This window comes from Oryx dammah, unplaced genomic scaffold (genome assembly GCF_014754425.2).
Source record: "Oryx dammah isolate SB20612 unplaced genomic scaffold, SCBI_Odam_1.1 HiC_scaffold_18, whole genome shotgun sequence".
NCBI lineage: Eukaryota > Metazoa > Chordata > Mammalia > Artiodactyla > Bovidae > Oryx > Oryx dammah.
The window spans coordinates 47,615,836-47,635,660 of NW_024070202.1; the positions used below are offsets into that span (position 1 = coordinate 47,615,836).

Below are 19,825 nucleotides of genomic sequence, written 5' to 3' on the forward strand. Positions count from 1 at the left end.
ACCATGAAGACAGTTAAGTCAGTATTAAGACAAACTTTTGTACGACAAATCACAAAGTGAAAATACAAACTATGGAGAGGAAGAAGACAGTTGCAATCTACATAAATGTCAAAGGATTGGTATCCAGAATAAAGAGCACCTCACATCAATAGGAAAAGACAAAACAGAAAAATTGGCAAAGGATATGAACAGGCGATACAGAGCAGGGCAAACCTAAGTGACCAATAAGCACAGGGAAGGACAGCCAACCTCGATCACAGTCTGAGAAATACAAACTCAAAAATACCAGACACTATCGCAAACCCATTAGAATGGCAATAGTCCAACAACATCAAGCATCAAGCAAGGGCAAGAATACAGGCAACAGGGACTCTTACATATTGTTAGTGGGAGACTAAACTGACACCATACTTGCACCTTATTGAACAATTTTTTTACTACCTAAGTTACAACTGAAAATGAGCATAGTTCACATGCCAACTATTCTACTTCTAGTGCTATATCCTAGAGAAGCCTTCACGTATTTTGTAAAAATATTTCAGTGCTATCTGTAATAGTGAAAAGAAAAATCTACTTCACAAGGAAAAGGCTGTCTCTATAATGCTTTATTTCCTTAGACAAAACCAAATCTGACATAAATAAAACAAAGTGTTAATATGTTTTCCTTAGTGGCGGAAACTTGGTTCTATACTATTTCTTATGCTTATCTTAAAAAGTGTAGTCACTCAGTTATGTCTGACTCTTTGCAACCCATGGAACTTAGCCAGCCAGGCTCCTCTGTTCACAGTATTTTCCAGGCAAGTATACTGGAGTGGGTTGCCATTTCCTTCTCCAGGGGATCTTCCTGACCCAACCTAGGGATCGAACCCAGGTCTCTCGTGCTGCAGGCAGATTCTTTACCGTCTGAGCCACCGGCAAAGCCCATACTTATCTTAAATGTTACATGATTTTAAATTTTTTAATTAAACATGAAACAAAGTATATAGCAAGCAATTGACCTTAACATTTATAGCATATCTTTATTCAAGTGACTTCAATTCACAAAAACATTGGTAATAATGCTATTTATAAAAAATTCTTTGCAACCTCTGTCCTGGAAATTATCCTAAAAATCTTAACCCTGTAACACTGACTCAAAATCAGAGAGTGAAAGGCAACAGAATGGACTTTTTCCTAGATCTATGATCTCATTATTTATTAACATTTAATGCCATTAACTTAAAACTCTTTGAGGTCAGCATTCTTATTCTCTCATTTTTCAGATAAGCAAACTGAGGCACACAGAGGTAAGTAATTTCCCTAAAGGTAAAGAATCTGCCTGCCAATGCAGGAGCTGCAAGACATGGGGGTTCAGTCCCTGGGTTGGAAAGATCCCCTGGAGTAGGAAATGGCAACCTACTCCAGTATTCTTGCTGGGATAATCCCACTGACAGAGGTGCCTGGGGGGCTGCCGTCCATGGGGCTGCAGCGATCAGACAAGACCGAGCCACCAACGAGCTAGTAGGCAGGGAAGCTGAGATTCACACCCAGGCAGTCTGTCTCCAGGGCATGCACTTTTAATTAAGCATCTTGGCTGACAACTGGACAGTCAATTAGAGAAGGTTTATCAGTAAAACTGAACCTCAAAGTTACAAATGAGCATTTTAAAAATGAGACTAAAAGAAAAATAGAACCAGGGTTTCCAAAGCATTTTTTATTCCTTGCCAAACATTAAACAAACAAAAAAAACTACTGTAATATTCTATTTCTTGCTTTGTAAATCAATTCTATTTTATACTGCTCATGCCTTTAAGATGAAAGTTTCTTTATAATATAACAATCAGTGCACTCTTTATTTTAATTTCTTTATTAAGGTGGATACACATTCTCATATTAACAATTCTTGTGAACAAAAGCAACCAAAATAAGGCGATAGTAAGATATGCTTCACATAAAAACAATCATGCGGCTAAGAAGAGATCTGGCCCTGTACAACAGAAAGATTAGGAAGCAAAATGTGAATAAGCCCTATATTCCAGAAGCTACCCAAATGTGTGAGCAAAGACAGTACACCCATAACATAGCTCACTTAGGTTCCTTCTTTACGATGCATAATTCCTTAATTATCCATTTGTGAAATAAGAACAAACATTAAGAAATGTGAAATCCAAATTGCATTCATTTTCACAATATCAATACTAAACTCAAGACAGCAACTTCATTGAATATAAATGTTTCAAAAGTAAAAGGCAATCTTAATTTTTTTTAATCCTATGAATAGAGTCTGCAAAAAAAAGGTAGATTATTTTACTCTACTTGCAGGAGACTAGGTCTCAGCCTGCACTGAAGGAGCATAAGCAACAAAAGACAGCAAACAAATATCACTAGCAGTAATGCCCGTAACATATCAAAGTATCTAGGTGACCCATGTTTTACTTATGTAGCAAATCTACTAAATAACCAGTATATGGAAGCTTACACCTCATGTGAGAGAATTACCAAATTAACTATACATCTATTAGAAATCTCTAAGCCCCACTCCCTAAACAATTTTAGTACATCTACCAAGTACTGTAGGTCATTTAGAAAAACAGAAATAAAACATACATCAGCCTTTTTAATTAAACATTTTTCATAACATATAAACAATGTTCAGATATAAACTGTTAACTGTTTTTTTCTAAATATGATTTATGTAATCAAGACTTTCTTAAACAAAGATAGGTCTTAGGAATATGATCTGTACAAACTTACAGTAGTGTATATTCCAAAAGAGATTTTCTTCCTATTATGATATGACAATAAAACTCTTTTCTGAGTGAAGATATACGTTAAGGCTTAAGGTGTAAACACTCTGGAAGGAAAACAACTTAGTGAAGAAAATTACCGTTCATTTAAAAATGTGTATCACATCTCATAATAGGCCCCTGAATTTTCAAATTCACATGTGAGAATACATTTACATCTTAAATTTCTAGGAAAGGCACAAGCTTTATGTAAAAAAGCAGCAAAATTTTAAACCCATCAATTTACTGAAAAAGCCATTACTTTTATTAGAAACAAAAAATGCTTCTCAAGGTGTTTGCAACAGGTCATAGTACAGACATTTAATTCATACAGTGTACTTCTCCCTTCAGTTATATTCCAGTTGGAGGAGGAATACCTCCTTGAGAAGTTGAAGTATTTGATGGACTGTGAAAGCTGGTCTCCTTGTACACAAACCATGCATTTCCTCCCCAAAGTATCATATTCAGAAAGCCAAAGATCTAAGAAAGAGAAAAACAAACATGAAAATCTAGTATACTATTAAAATTTCATACCTATCTTAGTTTTCCTATAAATATTTAATATTTCCAGGCCATTTACTATCATTTCATTTGAAGTCTGAACGATACATCAAGTGGAATAAAAAAGAAGACTCTGTATTTCAATGCCCGATTTAGATATATAATGACTTGATTCCCAGTGAAATCTCTAAATCTGTAATATATCAAATCGTGACTAAAAGATATCTTATTTTTACATGTGCACTATTACCAATTAAGAAAAGGAATTAAATTTGTTTGAGAAAAGTAAGTAAGATCTTCCTTTTATTACTTTATATTTAGACCTTAGTGGTTCTAGGTGAAGAGAACAACAGGAATCCATGGTTCCTTTACTAGGAGGGGTTTTACTTTTCTCCCCATCTGAATGGTTATAAACATCCTTTGTGCACCTTTTCCTACTTCCCTACTTCATCCCCCTCCTACATTCACCTTTGCTTCCACAGCTGCAGCCACAAGAGAAAAGGAGACTTAGAAGAGAACATTACGTCACATCCTGTATTAATCAACCTAAAAGAAATCAACCTTCCCAGGTACAAATCTGAAAGTTGAGAAAGTCTCGGAGATGAAGGAACTGCAGATATCCTATTTTCACAGTATTTAAATAAAAAAAAAAAACAAGACGAGTAGTGACCTATGAGGTAAGAGCAGGGTAAAAAGCTTGGGTACTATCATATTTGTGCTGTTGCTGTTTGGTCGTTTAGTCAAGTTTCGCCACCCCATGGACTGTAGCCCACCACGCTCCTCTGTCTATGGAATTTCCCAGGCAAGAATACTGGAGTGGGTTGCCATTTCCTCCTCCCAGGGAATCTTCCCAACCCAGGGACAGAACCTGTGTCTCCTGCACCAGCAGGTGGGCTCTTTACCAATGAGCTAGTAGGGAAGCCCCAAACTGCTTTCTTCTATCTTTTTGTATTATTTGGGTATAAAAACACTTCTGAAATTATCTCAGCTCATCGTCAATATATATGCAAAAAAAAGACTTTTAAAACAAAAATTTGGCCAAATTGCTTTATAAGGCAAGACCAACTTTATCCATTTGAAAAATCCTTTCTTGAAAAGACATGAAACCTCCTTAAAAACAATACCCTCATTAAATAATATATCTGTATTTGGATAAAATACCAGACAAAATAATATTTAAACTTATAGGCTAAAATTTTAGGATTATTTAAAGAACTATGACCATGTATGGATGTGAGAGTTGGACTGTGAAGAAATCTGAGAGCAGAAGAATTGATGCTTTTTAACTGTGGTGTTGGAGAAGACTCTTGAGAGTCCCTTGGACTGCAAGGAGATCCAACCAGTCCATTCTAAAGGAGATCAGTCCTAGGTATTCACTGGAAGGACTGATGCTAAAGCTGAAACTCCAATACTTTGGCCACCTCATGCAAAGCGTTGACTCACTGGAAAAGACTCTGATGCTGGGAGGGATTGGGGGCAGGAGGAGAAGGGGACGACACAGGATGAGATGGCTGGATGGCAACACCGACTCGATGGACATGAGGTTGAGTAAACTCCGGGAGTTGGTGATGGACAGGGAGGCCTGGTGTGCTGCAATTCATGGGGTCGCAAAGAGTCGGACATGACTGAGTGACTGAACTGAAGGAACTATGAAAGTACTATTTTCAGAGACCCAGAGCAAAGCAGAGAAAAGGCTAATGTCCATGGACAGAGGACAGTTCATGGGGTCACAAAGAGTCGGTCATAACTTAGGGACTAAACAGCAACAACAGAAGTCAGATCTGGTTCAAACCTTGGCTTTGCCAACTTACTAGCGCTGTCACCTTGAGTGATTTAACGTATAAGCTATATTCTTTCCCAGTTGTAAATGAAGATAATAACACTACTTCCCACATTCCTCTCAGAATTGACATATGTGTAATGACCTTGGCATACAGTCTTAATAAATGTTATATTAGTGCCTTTAGCAGAGAAGGCAATGGCACCCCACTCCAGTACTCTTGCCTGGAAAATCCCATGGGGGGAGGAGCCTGGTAGGCTGCAGTCCATGGGGTCGCTAAGAGTCGGACACGACTGAGTGACTTCACTTTCACTTTTCACTTTCATGCATTGGGAGGTGGAAATGGCAACCCACTCCAGTGTTCTTGCGTAGAGAATCCCAGGGATGGGGGACCCTGGTGGGCTGCCGTCTATGGGGTCTCACAGAGTCAGACACAACTGAAGCAACTTAGCAGCAGCAGCAGTGCCTTTAGTGTCAAAATTTTAGGATTATTTAAAGAACTATGACCATGTATGGATGTCTTGCCTAGTTAATCTTTTTTTTTTAAATTTAATTAAAAAAAATTTTTTTTTACCTAGTTAATAAAGATGTAACCATGATCTTGTCTAACCTTGTTTACAAGTAATAACTTTCTTCACAAACTTTTTTTTGCTGTTTAAAGACTATATGATAACAAGGATTCTGATAAGCTTGGTAAAGATAAAATCAATATATTCATCCAGGGATTTATTAAAACTATTGTTTTCTTAAATCACTGTAAGGTTTTTATAATAAATGAAATAAAATATTTTATAAACACTGCATACTCACCACAGACACGTTTAGGGATCCCATACTAGTCACAGAGACAAACTGGCACACCACTCCTTGAAGATGACAAGGCTTAAGTTCCTGGACAATATTGGAACCGGTAGCTGATTTAATATCTGTAAGAGCTTTAGCCCAGGCTGAAGTGCTCACCAACCACAAAAAAGTCACAACAATAGTAATTACAAAGTCCTAAAGCAAAAATAAGTATGAATTAATAATGAATACTTAAAAGATACAAAATTTCAAAACCACCACCAAGGAAATCAAGTTGAACTCTCAGTCCTGAGAAATGACATAATAAAAGGCCACAATCAACACAGCAAACACTGCTGTTTACTACTGCCAGACCAGTGCCTGAGCTACCCCAGTCATCTTCTGAAGGGTTAAGATTTTTACACGGAGAAATAGAAGTTTTATAAAGCCCTCATCACAACCTTATCTAACTAACCCTCTCCCTCTTGGGATCATATATCAGACTCTGTTATCACCAATAACTGTATACCTCCATAATCTCTGTTTTAATCACACCTCTCAAATATCACCTCTCTTTCTAGCTCATTGTCTTTGGCATCCCAACCTTGAAAGTTGGGATGCCAAAGAAGTCAAAGTCCTTTGACCCCACTGAGATCTACAATCTGATCTCCATTTCCTTCAATTTATATTCTAAGGTTCTTCATTATAATCTCTTACATATACTCTCAATTCCCTTATCCTCCCCTGTATTCTCATATTGCTCTGGCAAACCTATAACTTTAGTTAAATCTAATGCTCTATGATATGAACAGTGAGATGGTGAAAAGCACATATCCAGGATAACTTGTCTGTTTTTAAATACATGACTACAAAATTTTAAGAATGCTCATTATACTAAGAACAACAATAAAATCTCTCTCAAAACACCCTGTCACTACCAGTTTTCTACTAAAGTGTTTGCTACTTATTACAGTTCAAGAATAGGAGTGAATTTTTAATATTTTAGGTAATTTCTTATTGAACTAATAAGAAAAAAATGTACTCTCCCTAATCTAATCTGCTGGGGAACTAGAACTCTGTTGACTATAGTACTGGCTATAAAAATCTAAGTAACACTTTTTTAAAGTATGTATTTGGATAGTATAAAGTATAAGTTCCCATATCCTTTGGTTTTCCTTTGAATTAACAACCAAAGTGGGAACAATGTAAGATTTGTCACTTCATGGGAAATAGATAGGGAAACAGTGGAAACAGTGTCAGAATTTATTTTGGGGGGCTCCAAAATCACTGCAGATGGTGACTGCAGCCATGAAATTAAAAGACGCTTACTCCTTGGAAGGAAAGTTATGACCAACCTAGATAGCATATTAAAAAGCAGAGACATTACTTTGCCAACAAAGGTCCGTCTAATCAAGGCTACGGTTTTTCCAGTGGTCATGTATGGATGTGAGAGTTGGACTGTGAAGAAAGCTGAGCACTGAAGAATTGATGCTTTTGAACTGTGGTGTTGGAGAAGACTCTTGAGAGTCCCTTGGACTGCAAGGAGATCCAACCAATCCATTCTAAAGGAGATCAGTCCTGGGTGTTTTTTGGAAGGACTGATGCTAAAGCTGAAACTCCAATACTTTGGCCACCTCATGCGAAGAGCTGACTATTGGAAAAGACTCTGATGCTGGGAGGGATTGGGGGCAGGAGAAGAAGGGGACGGACAGAGGATGAGATGGCCGGATGGCATCACCGACTCGATGGACGTGAGTTTGGGTGAACTCCAGGAGTTGGTGATGGACAAGGAAGCCTGGCGTGCTGCAATTCATGGGGTCACAAAAGTCGGACATGACTGAGCAACTGAACTGAATTGAACTGAATGATGTATTCTGAACATTCAGGTATGCTCAAGACTATGAGTTCTCACTATCCACAGCAAAAATCTCTCCAAGCTCAGAAATGGGTTTTGGAGCTTATCACATAATTTTTTTAAATAAATTTGGTTAGTTTTAAATTATTTTTGCCAATGAGCTTTTAGTCATTTATGTCAGATAAATACCAGAGATACAGAAACTGCTATATATAGCTTGTCTACCTGGTCAAGCTGGCACTGAATCAATGCCTTGCATTAGAGAACTGAAACAATGACTAATTTTACAAGCATGGTGTCACAGTATTTGCATTTAAGCTCTCCACTGCTACTGGTCCTCTTTAAAAAATGTGTATCAAAGAGAAAAGAATAGAAACATTAAGTATTTTGCACTGTGGGAGTACACCCCTTTTTGCTGCTGTTCTCAGCTGTATTTTGTGCTGTGGCAAACGTTTTCAAAGCATTTGCTAGAAAGAGCTGATAATTAGTATGAGATTATCACATGTTAAATTCTCTCTGGGCTAAAGTTCATCACTTTGACCAATAGATGTCAAATCTTAATTTTAAGGTTTCTTCCTTCCAAATTCCTAATCAAAAAAGCACAATTTTTTTTCCTGATTATGCTCTTTATGTCCAAGCTATTAATGGCTTATGAATGACATTTTTATATTTCAAAAGCAGGTTCTTTTCTGACAGTGATGCATGAAGCAGTCTTAGGATGAGGTGGAGTGGGAGAAATGCAGGCCTCTGAAGACAGTCCATGTGACTCAGGACTCTAGCTAGTTCTACATGAACGATGCCACCTGGAATTAGGCAATGCACAACATGCCTGTGGCAGCCCTAGTGCTACCAGTAAAGAAGGATATAACTCGTAACAGAGCTTTAGGATTTGGGATACCCTATCTTTGTTTGGTTTCGTTTTATGGTATTTCTGATCCTCCACACAGCCTAGAATCCTTAAGCTCTGGCTATTTAACACAAAAATGTGTTGAATTTACTTAAAAACTAAAGTTGATTTTAAAATGTCACAACTGAAATTCTCCTAGAGATAGCTCAATAGAGAATTGAGAACACTGATGAAAGAGCATACTGTCATTAACAAACGGTACTTAAAAAAAAATTCATGTCAAATTTGGCTATAGTTAAAAATTTAGGTATCACAAATATTTGTTTTACATTTATATGGTTAAAGTAAAATCCAAAATTTAATTTAGAGGCTGGACTTTTACAAGTAAGAAGTATCCATCATGCATTGTATCAACAAAAAACCACTTACGGAACTAATTCTAGATTATGTCTCTATAGGACCATTATTATTTCTCTATATGATCACTCTGAGGTGGAAAATTATTTTTGACTTTTCTGAATGCTACAAGTAGATCAGTTTTATAGTTTTATTAGGCAGAAAAAGCCTCCTCAAAAGTAGATTTGAATGCTACTTTAAAAACTGTCATATTTTTAAGGCTTAATGAACAAAATAAGAGAAATAAAAGGTTCATTGCTTTTATAAGATTTAACTTAAAATTTGTTGGGATAATGACAAGACGGCAAGAAACATCTTCATTTAGAATTTATAAAGAACTTTAACAAAATAAAAATAAGGCTTGAAAAGTCCACAGAAGTTACAGATTACTAACATGAAATTTCTGTTAAGTACCGCAAATTAAAATGGCTGATGTCTATCTTTTGAAAGTCACTTAACAACCAAGAAATGTTTTATGAAAATATCAGGTTTGAGAATTTCTTCTCAGATACATGACATGGAATAAATATGATGGATAAAATACTGTTTTATTACTTACTTACCATGTGCATTCTTATGATCCAGGCAGCAAAAATTAAAAATAAATAAGTAAATAAATAAAACCTGTTATTTAATAATTTGGCCTACCCTTTAAAGTAACTTCACAAATAATAAGCAGATGTGAGTAGTTACTGTTTCCTTAGGATATAAATGACCAGTATCACGAAAACATCTCTGTTGTCCCTTCAAATCAGTAATACCAATATTGACTTCATAGTTATTCTTCAGTAGTGGAGGTCCACTTTAAAACTACAGTTTATCTCTGGGTTTGCCACCAATAATCTAAGGGAATTCTACTAACTAAATCTCAGAGATTATTTTTATTTCTAGCTCAGTAGACCCTGAGGCCAAAGAAGGTATTAGGACTTCAAATTCAAATCCTTTGTTGCCATCTTAAAGATTCAGAATTAGCTCACGAATGCCACTAATGCCAAATTCTATAATTTTTATAGAATTACCTTGGTCAGATTTTAAATTAAAGAACTTAAGAATATAGACCAGGTGTCAGGCATAAAGGGGGTATCTCTGAGAAAAGAGGAAAAAGATAAACAGAAAAACAGTTATGAGACTACTAGCATTGTTAGCAATTCTTCAAATCTAACACATTAATTTCTACTTAATTTCCTGGCTACTTGCAACCTAATATGCTTTGTCATATATTTGAGTTCTTTCCAGGTTAAAAAAAGAGTTAGATACAAACAAACAAACCTCTCTCTGTATAAGGAGTACAGAGGAAGTGTTGCAAACAGGCTACAAGAACTGGGTTAAACATGACAAGAGCAAGCATAAACTCATGGCAGAAGTCAAGGCATGTTGAAACTGGTTTATGCCAAGAGTTTTTTTTCCCAGTGTAAGAAAATCCATATTTAAATTCAAATATAATATATACCTACATAAATTATTTTTGTATAAAAAGAAAGTGATTACTTACAGTCATGGTAAGCTTTCGACTATCACGATACAGGTTCGTGTAACCAACATACAGCAGAAGAGCGGCAATGCAATACAGGAAGACAAAGACTGCAAAAGTAACATAGAACTGCGCAGAAGAGGAGTAATCTCCAATAAGGACATAATTTTTCCAATTTACACTACAGACAGTTACATCTTGAGGTGTCTGAAATGATGCTTCATTCAACCTATTAAAAAAAAGGGACAAACCAATTTATGAATTACTTGGACTCTTCTAACAGAAACACATAGGCAGAATATTTAAGTAAAATATACTCCCCAAATATATTAAAACACTTTCCTTTTAAAAAAAAGTGAAAAATTCAAATATTTAATTAAAAATTTCATAAGAAAAGTACATAAATCTTGTATTACCCCTGATACTTGATTTATGATACAGTGAATACAGACTGAATTAAACACTTTCACACCCAGATACTATCTTCCTGTAACAAAAACTTAGCAGATTAAGAGCACTGTTACAAAATGGTTTACAATTTGAGAAATTGTATTCCATTCTAGGAGGCAGAGTCTATGTGACTAGCACCAGGAGAATCAATTATAATGATTCACATTTTAACTCTCATTAATTAGCTAACTCCACAAAGTCTTTAATTTTCCCTATCCATAAATCACAAAAGCACTTATCACCAAAGATGATACTACAACAGTTCCTTATACAGGAACTTTATAAGCGAAGGACTAAGAGATGGAGAGGCAAAGACTGATTACCAAGCACTTGCTATCTGACATATCTTTAATGTAAAGATTTTATTTAATCATCAATTTTATTTAAGATTTTATTTAATCATCAAAGCAACCTTAAATAGTTTAAATTCACTGAAGAGAAAAACTGAGTCTAGAGAATTAAGTAAGTAGTCAGTAAGTGGAGAAAGATTCATACCCTCACTTAAACATAGGACAGATGGAGTAAATATTTAATGAATCCGGAGGTCAAACAGAACAAAACAGCCATAAATATTCATAAAATAAAGTTTTATGCTGCTGAAAGAAACATAGAAACTCATCACTTTATATAAATACATGTCTTAAAGCTATACATTACACATTAGTAACTTCAAATACATGAAAAGGTTGGATTTTTCATAAGCTGTGTTTGTTTCTACAACATGGCTTCTCAAACTAAGGTGACAGAGCAGTCTTGTTTTGAAATTTCCAATCCACTGTGGGATGACAGAATAAAAGTGTCAAGGCAATGTCATATGAAAGTTTCTGAATGCTTACTGTCATTTTCTGTATTTATTTCATCACAGTTCAGGAAAACAGTCTGCAGACAGGCACTGGTCCACACACCATACTTTCAGTAGCAATGATCACTACTTACAAATGAGCATGAAATTAAAAATGTCTAACTCCCAAGATCGGTAAGTTGTTGGGAAATCTTAATGAGTGAAAAGAGTTGTTAAACCACAAAAGCAAACTTACCTGAATGGATAACCAAAAGCAGCTGTAATCGTTTTATTTTCAGGTTCTTTAACACAAGACACTAGAATTTCTGTTTTGCCCTTAAAACCTCCACAGGTAGCAAAAGCAAAGATAGAAGCAATCTATACAAAGACCAAAGAAAGAAAAGAAAGAAGCATTACTCTACCCAAACATAGGTTATTAAAATCTTAAATACAGTGACTATTAATGACTATTAAAAATTGGCTAACATTCTTCGAATTCTTATTTACAAATGAAGATGGTGAAAAATATTTTAAAATGTATCTGCAACCTCTCTGACCTCCCAGCTTCATGCACTAGTCACCAACTTAAATTATGAACACAGGCAGACCTTATTGTGTCTGTTACCTTTCTATGTACACTGCTTCTATTGTATAATTTCTTCTATGACTGCTTTGGTTTGTCTCTGAAACAACAGACCCTTCATCCCACCCCAAAACCATGATACCATTATTACTCCATGACAACTAATACTTCCTTCCTTTCTTTTTTTTCACTTGTTATTTTGCTCCATCAGCTCTTAGTCACATCACATGGAGTCTTTCATTGCAGTGAACGTATTCTCTTGTGGCATGTGGGCTTCGGTAGTTGTGGCCTGCTGGCTTAGTTGCCCTGTGACGTGTGGGATCCTAGTTCCCTGACCAGGGCTTGAACCCTTGCCCCTACATTGCAAGGCAGATTCTTAACCACTGGATCACCAGGCGGAAGTCCCAATACTTAATAGCAAGTCATGAGTTCAAATTTCCCAAGCTGATTCATATTTTTTAATCATAAGTATTTTTTTCAGAGTCTACACATTACATTTGTTCAATATAAAGTTTGTTAAGTCATGGGTTTCTCTCCATAGCCCCACACTTCTTTCTCATTTATTATTGAAGAAACTAGGCCATTTGTCTTACAGAGATTTCCATATGGTGTTGTGTGGCATAATTCCTCTATCTGTATTTTCTAAAGAGGCTAGATTAAACTCTGGTTTGTGTTTTCTTTTCATCACTTGTTTTATTTGTGAGAAAGCCAATTTTTAGTTGGCTCTCTTGTTATGATGTTAAGATGAATTAGTGGGTTCAGGTATCGTCAGCCTGATCTACCCTTTAATTTCTCCATTAGACTTTCCTCTAGTGGTTTCAGCAGCTATTGATGGTCATGACTTGGTTCCACTATTTTATTAGAGGTTGGGAAATGCAGCATTCTGTCATTTGTTTGTTTGTTACCTGGAATTCTCCTGTGTAGAACTCTGTCACATAATCATTTTGGTTAACCTGAGGTATGGTTCATAGGAGGCAAACAGTATGAATGCTTGCTTCTTTATTATTCTTTATCAATTTTTAGAATAGCAAACTAGTTTCTTAGTATCTTCCAGATGTAACAACTGGAATATTTTTAGCATTATTGTAAATTAGGTTTAATATATTTTATGCTTTCCAACTGTTTGCCTTTATTTTTTAATACTCAAATTGTCTTGTATTTAGCTAATGGTAGTCTCAAGTGGCTTTCCTTTTTTTCCCCCTTGACCCTTATAGTTTTTGATAGTTTACTTGTTTTCTGGACACAATATTTCAGGATAAGTTTGTACATTTCCTGCCTTAATTGTGGATTCATCCAGTGTATTATCTCCAGGGAAACTTAGTTCCTTGAATGAGAAATGATACTTACTAATCACATTCTGGAAACTGGGGACCATACTTTTAAGATAAGGAATTAAAAAAAATTATTTTAACTTGAGATATAGTTGATTTACAATTAATTTCTGCTTTACAACAAAGTGACTCAGTTATATATATAATTTTTTTTCATATTTTCCATTATGGTTTATCACAGAATATTGATTTTTAGTTACCTGTGCTATATGATAGAACCTTGTTTACCCATTCTATGTGTAATAGTTTGCAACTACTAACTCCAGACTCCCTTTCCTCCCTCAGCAAATACAAGTCTGTTCTCTTTGAGTCTGTTTGTGTTTCACAGGTAGGCTCATTTGTGTCATATTTTAGAGTCCACATATAAATTATATCATATGATATTTGTCTCTCTCTGTCTGACTTCCTTCACTCAGTATGACAATCTTTAGCTCTATCCATGTTACTGTTAATGGCATCTCATTCTTTTTTATGGCTGAGTAGTGTTCCACTGTATGTTTATACCATGTCTTCTTTATCCACTCATCTGTTGATGGATATTTAGGTTGTTTCCATGTCTTGGCTATTATGAATAGTGCTGCTGTGAAGACAAGGGTGCATGCATCTTTTTGAATTATAGTTTTATCCAGATATATGCCCAGGAATGAGACTGTTGGATCATACAGCAACTCTAGTTTTTATTTATTGGGAAACCTCCATACTGTTTTCCATAATGGCTGCACCAATTTATATTCCTACCAACAATGTAAGAAGGTTCCCTTTTTTCTACCCCTCTCCAGCATTTATTATTTGTAGACTTAGGTAAAAAAATTTTAATAATGAGAAAAGAAGCTGGCCATGTTAGCTATGCTAGCAGAAAGGAAGAATTCAAGCAAGGCAAAGCAAGTGTGAGGTCCTTAGAAATAGTTTAGGATATTGGAGGGAAACTGTATTCCATGCTGTGAGGGGAAGATGAGAATCCAGATTGTCATAATGTGAGAAACACTTTAATTGTGTCATTATTTTGTACTCTTAACAAGAAAAGTAATGTCCATTAAAAAAGAAAAGAAGCACAAAGAAGTTAGTAACTTCCAAAGGTTACATAGCTAATAACTGCTAAGTCAAGATTCAAACCTGGGCAGTCTGGCTTCAGAATTTGTTTTTAACCAGGATTTTATACTGCGTTCACCCTACCAAGCATCAATTTTCTAAAATGTTAAAAAAAAAAAAGGAAAAAGGCAGTAGTAATAGTATTTACTGCATAGAGTTATTGTGAAGGTTGAATTTAAGACTCAATATAGTATTTAGCATATAGTAGCACATGCTGAGGAGAAGGACATGGCACCCCACTCCAGTATTCTTGCCTGGAAAATCCCATGGATGGAGAGGCCTGGTAGGGTTCAGTCCATGAGGTCACGAAGAGTCAGACACATCTGAGCTACTTCACTTCACTTTCATGCATTGGAGAAGGAAATGGCAACCCACTCCAGTATTCTTGCCTGGAGAATCCCAGGGACAGAAGAGCATAGTGGGCTACCATCTATAGGGTTGCATAGAGTCAGACACGACTGAGGCAACTTAGCAGCAGCAGCAGCAGCTGCAACCTCTCAAGAGATGTGATTTTATTTTCCTGAGTATAATATAGAAATTAGTATAACAGCCCATATAACAACACATTTGCTCCTATTACAGTGTACCTATTAAATATTAGTATGAAATCTAAAGGAAGTCTTATCTATTAGTATCAAAATCAAAAGGGGATAAATTGAAAACTGAGGGTAACTATAAAGTCAAGAAACTATAAGCAGAAATGTTATTTCATGAGCTCATAAGGCCTCACTTGTGGCTATTTCCAGGTCTCAGAAAGTAGTTGGAGATTTGTTTTCCTTATCATACATATGCTTAAAGAAATGTACTGATGCTTTCTCAAATGCTATCCAAACAGGGGAAAACCTGAAAGCATCCTAAATATTGACAGGGAGTCAAGTAAACTGTAATTCATTCCTGAAAGAGAACAGTATGCAGTCATTAAAATGATGGGCAATATCTAATGATAGAGAAAAAGGTTCATTACATATAAAGTTTGTTTAAATAATGCATTGTGCATGAGCCTATATCTGTGCACATACACAACAAAAACTAAAAAGAATATGCATCAAAATTTTAAGTGGTCACCTCTGAAAAGAAGACAAAAGATAATTTCTTTTTCTTTTTGTATCTCATGAATTTTCTACAAAACAAAACAAACAAAAACCCAAGATATAGTGTAGTAACCAAGAGCTCAATCCTTCAGCAAATGCTGATGGCTCTATTTATGAAATATATTCAGAACTTGGTTAACTTTTCCCACCATCATCACAACATCCTCATCTAAGCCACTATTACTTCTTGCCTGAATTATATGCTAACAGTCTTCTAAGTTGATCCTCTTACTTCAGTCTCTGCCTCTTCTTCAATCTATTTTCCACATCAGCCAGGGCCATCTTTTAAAAATGTAAGGCAGAAAACTTTATCATCTGCTCAAAACTCTCCACTGGCTTCTGAGTTCTCTCCAAATACAATGTTTATATAATGGTCTACAAGATCCTTTCTTCCTTTAATACTTCCGATCTCATATAGCTACTTTTTCCCCTGCCAAACCTCTTTACACAAATGTTCTCCCTGTTATTCTTTAAAGACATGGAATAAACTCCTTCAGAACCTGTGTACTGACTATTTCCTCTGCTTGGAATACATGGTTAGCTTCCTACTTCACAGCTCCCTGTTCCAATGTGACTTTATCAGAAAAGCCTTTTCCTAACCACACTATGTTAAAAAACAGTGCCCGTCCCACTCCATGCAATCAGTTCTATTTGTACTGATCCATTTTTCCTCCATGGTAATGAACAGTGCCTGACAGCACTCCATTATTTGTTTATCCATTTTTCTCTACAATGTAAACTCAGAGCAGGCATTGTTTTGCTCAAGGTTACACACATCTAGCAAATAGATGGAATTCAGTGCAAGTCTGGTATCAAAACCTATCCTATATTGTTGAACACTGACATAATGCCTCCCATGGATTAATCCAGGGCCTTGAATCAGGCCACCCATAATCAGGATCATAATTATCCATGGAATTTTTTTTCCATGAAGAAAGATATATGAAAAGGAATTTAGTTGTATATATGAAGAGTCTGGTATAATGTCCACACATAGTTTGGTATCTTTAGTTAAGAGTTAAAAAGTTAAGAAAGAAGAACAGTATTTCAGCATAAATATATATGAATATACAATGAGAACACAAGGCCAGGAAATGAGTCCTGAGGATATATCCATATTTTGAATTAGAAAAAAGAAACAGGACACACACAACTGAATCAACAGAATAAAGAGGCCAGAAGCAGACTTGTGTGTAGAGACAAACTGTATCTAACAGAACTGGCTTTACAGGGCACTACGGAAAGGAGAATGGTGTTTTTAAAGATATATCCACAAACTCCTTGATACTCTTCCCCTCAGAAGGTAGAGATTAATCGCCACCTACCCCACTTAAATGTGGACAGAACAGTGACTTGCTTCTAGTGAACAGAATACGGTAGAAGGAATGAGATGTCCTTTCTGAGATTAGGTAATAAAGAGACTGCAATTTTTGTCTTCATTTCTCACTCCCTTGAATCATCTGCTTTGGGGTATACTACAAACTATTAGAAAGTATTTGCAAAAATGTTACTAATGATTAGTATTTACTAGCATATAAATCTAGGACAGACTCTTGCTCATGCATACTACATGACAAGCATAAGAATGTTCACAGTAATATTGTTTATAATATCAGAATATGGGGAGAGGGGAAGCAACAAGAAAGCAGACAAAATATTTTGGTATACAGTACTTATGGCAGAAAGTGAAGAGGAACTAAAAAGCCTCTTGATGAAAGTCAAAGAGGAGAGTGAAAAAGTTGACTTAAAGCTCAACATTCAGAAAACTGAGATCATGGCATCTGGTCTCATCCCTTCATGGGAAATAGACGGGGAAACAGTGGAAACAGTGTCAGAATTTATTTTGGGGGGCTCCAAAATCACTGCAGATGGTGACTGCAGCCATGAAATTAAAAGACACTCCTTGGAAGGAAAGTTATGACCAACCTAGATAGCATATTAAAAAGCAGAGACATTTACTTTGCCAACAAAGGTCAGTCTAGACAAGGCTATGCTTTTTCCAGTGGTCATCTATGGATGTGAGAGTTGGACTGTGAAGAAACCTAAGCGCAAAAGAATTAATGCTTTTGAACTGTGGTGTTGGGGAAGACTCTTGAGAGTCCCCTGGACTGCAAGGAGATCCAACCAGTCCATTCTGAAGGAGACCAGTCCTGGGTGTTCACTGGAAGGACTGATGCTAAAGCTGAAACTCCAATACTTTGGCCATCTCATGCAAAGAGTTGACTCATTGGAAAAGACCCTGATGCTGGGAGGGACTGGGGGCAGGAGGAGAAGGGGATGACAGAGGATGAGATGGCTGCATGGCATCACCGACTCGATGCACGTGAGTTTGGGTGAACTCCGGGAGTTGGTGATGGACAGGGAAGCCTGGCGTGCTGTGATTCATGGGGTCGCAAAGAGTTGGACACGAATGAGCAAGTAACACTTGTGTACATCACTCCTGCCACTATCTTTGTTCAGGCCCTCACCACTTTTCCCTTGGACTAACCCAACAGACTCTTCACTTTTAAACTCATTCTCAATGCCATCCATCTTTTACTGTGGGCTCTAGAGCTGCAGTCTCCATTAAGGTGCCATAAGCCACATGTGGCTACTCAGCACTTTAAAAATGGCTAGCCTGACCTGAGATGGTTGTACGTGTAAAATATACCATGGTTTATGAAGAGTTAGTATGAAAAAAAGAATGCAAAATATCTCATCAAAAACTTTATAGTGATTACTTGTTGAAACAATAATATTTTGGATATACTGGGTTAAACAAAATGTATTATTAAAATTAACCTCCCGTTTCTTACTTTTTTAGTGTGGCTAATAGAATGCTTAAAGTTACTCTATGGCTTGCATTTGTAAGTCTGCACTGTGTTTCTATGGTACAGAGCTATTTAGAGCGATGTCATACTGATACGAAATAAAAATCTGGTCGTGTCATTCCCATGGTTAAGAGATATCCTGAATGGCTTTCCAGATATAAATTTAAGAAAACATATAAAGCCTGAAGTTAATTTGGCATAAGAGGCAGGGCTAAGAGGCATAGCCTCAACATTATCTTTCTAGATTTATACACTGTACTCCGTGCAAGGGCCTATTCAATTCTGTCATATTGCACTGTATACTTGCTGCTCCTGAAACACACCAAGTATTTATGTCTTGAATGTATGTGTTTTTTTTCTGCCAGGATTTCCCCCTCCGTCTCTAACAAGCTCATCCGTTAAGGCCCTGTCCGATTCCTTGTGGTGGAAATATTCCGACTACTGGGCTGCCAGACTTGAGTTCATTACTTCTGTTATAGGCATTTTTCTTGTGTATCTTGCTTATTAAAAAAAAAAAAAAAACCCAAAATAATAAAAACTAGTTTGCTACTTAAGACAAAAATTAGTAAATAAATGGCACACTGTACCACAGCTTATTGCTTTTAAGATTATTGCCTTTACTTCTCTCTTGGCAGACTGTCGTATCTTTGCATTTGTCCTTATTCTTGGGTTTTCAGTGCTTACCTAGAAGAAGGCCTGACATACACCAAATGCTCACTAAATAACTGCTTAACTAAAGGGAAAAAAAATACTCAATAATGTACAAATAAAACAATATTTCAAGTCTTACATATTCATCATTTCAAGTTTGTAATTTTGTTATGAGGATAAATATCATGTTTGTCATTTTGATCTTTATTTTATGGGAAAAAAGGGATGAGGTACACACTTTTTACTAAATGAAATACAAACAATCTGAGGGTAAGCTATCCAACCATCTCACCTTTCCCTGTATTGTACTAGTACTTTGATTTCAATTAGAACTTATATTCTGGCAGCCCACGGGTGAAACCTGACCTGAAAACAGATTTATGGTCTTCCCAGCATTCATGAAAAATGTGAATCTGTTGTATTATCAGCGTGCTGCACATGAAAATTTGGATTTCCTGCATGGGAATGGGGAAACAAAGTTATGGCAACATCAGACCTGTATTCCCATAAAGTGACAGTCCCATGGAAATGAGTGACAGATGACACTTAAGAAATGGTATATGCTTTCCAGATTGCTGTCAGTTTCTATCATCTCTCCACCCCTCAGAATGCATGTTAGTTACCAGTAATCAATGAAATGT

The 19,825-nt window shown here is 36.2% G+C and overlaps 1 protein-coding gene across 2 annotated transcripts in view; it reads right to left on the bottom strand.

Annotated features, from left to right (window-relative positions):
- Positions 1–1,673: 1,673 nt before the first annotated feature.
- Positions 1,674–19,825, bottom strand: part of SYPL1 (synaptophysin like 1) — a 29,436-nt gene continuing 11,284 nt past the window's right edge. The window contains exons 2-5 of one of the 2 annotated variants that reach the window (XM_040260815.1): positions 11,886–12,007; positions 10,420–10,627; positions 5,857–6,045; positions 1,674–3,245 (exon numbers count right to left, since the gene is read on the bottom strand). In XM_040260815.1, coding sequence (XP_040116749.1) covers positions 3,117–3,245; positions 5,857–6,045; positions 10,420–10,627; positions 11,886–12,007 — 648 coding nt within the window. In that variant the 3' untranslated portion in view covers positions 1,674–3,116. The remainder of the gene's footprint in view (positions 3,246–5,856; positions 6,046–10,419; positions 10,628–11,885; positions 12,008–19,825) is intronic. The other variant, XM_040260817.1, reaches the window with a different exon arrangement.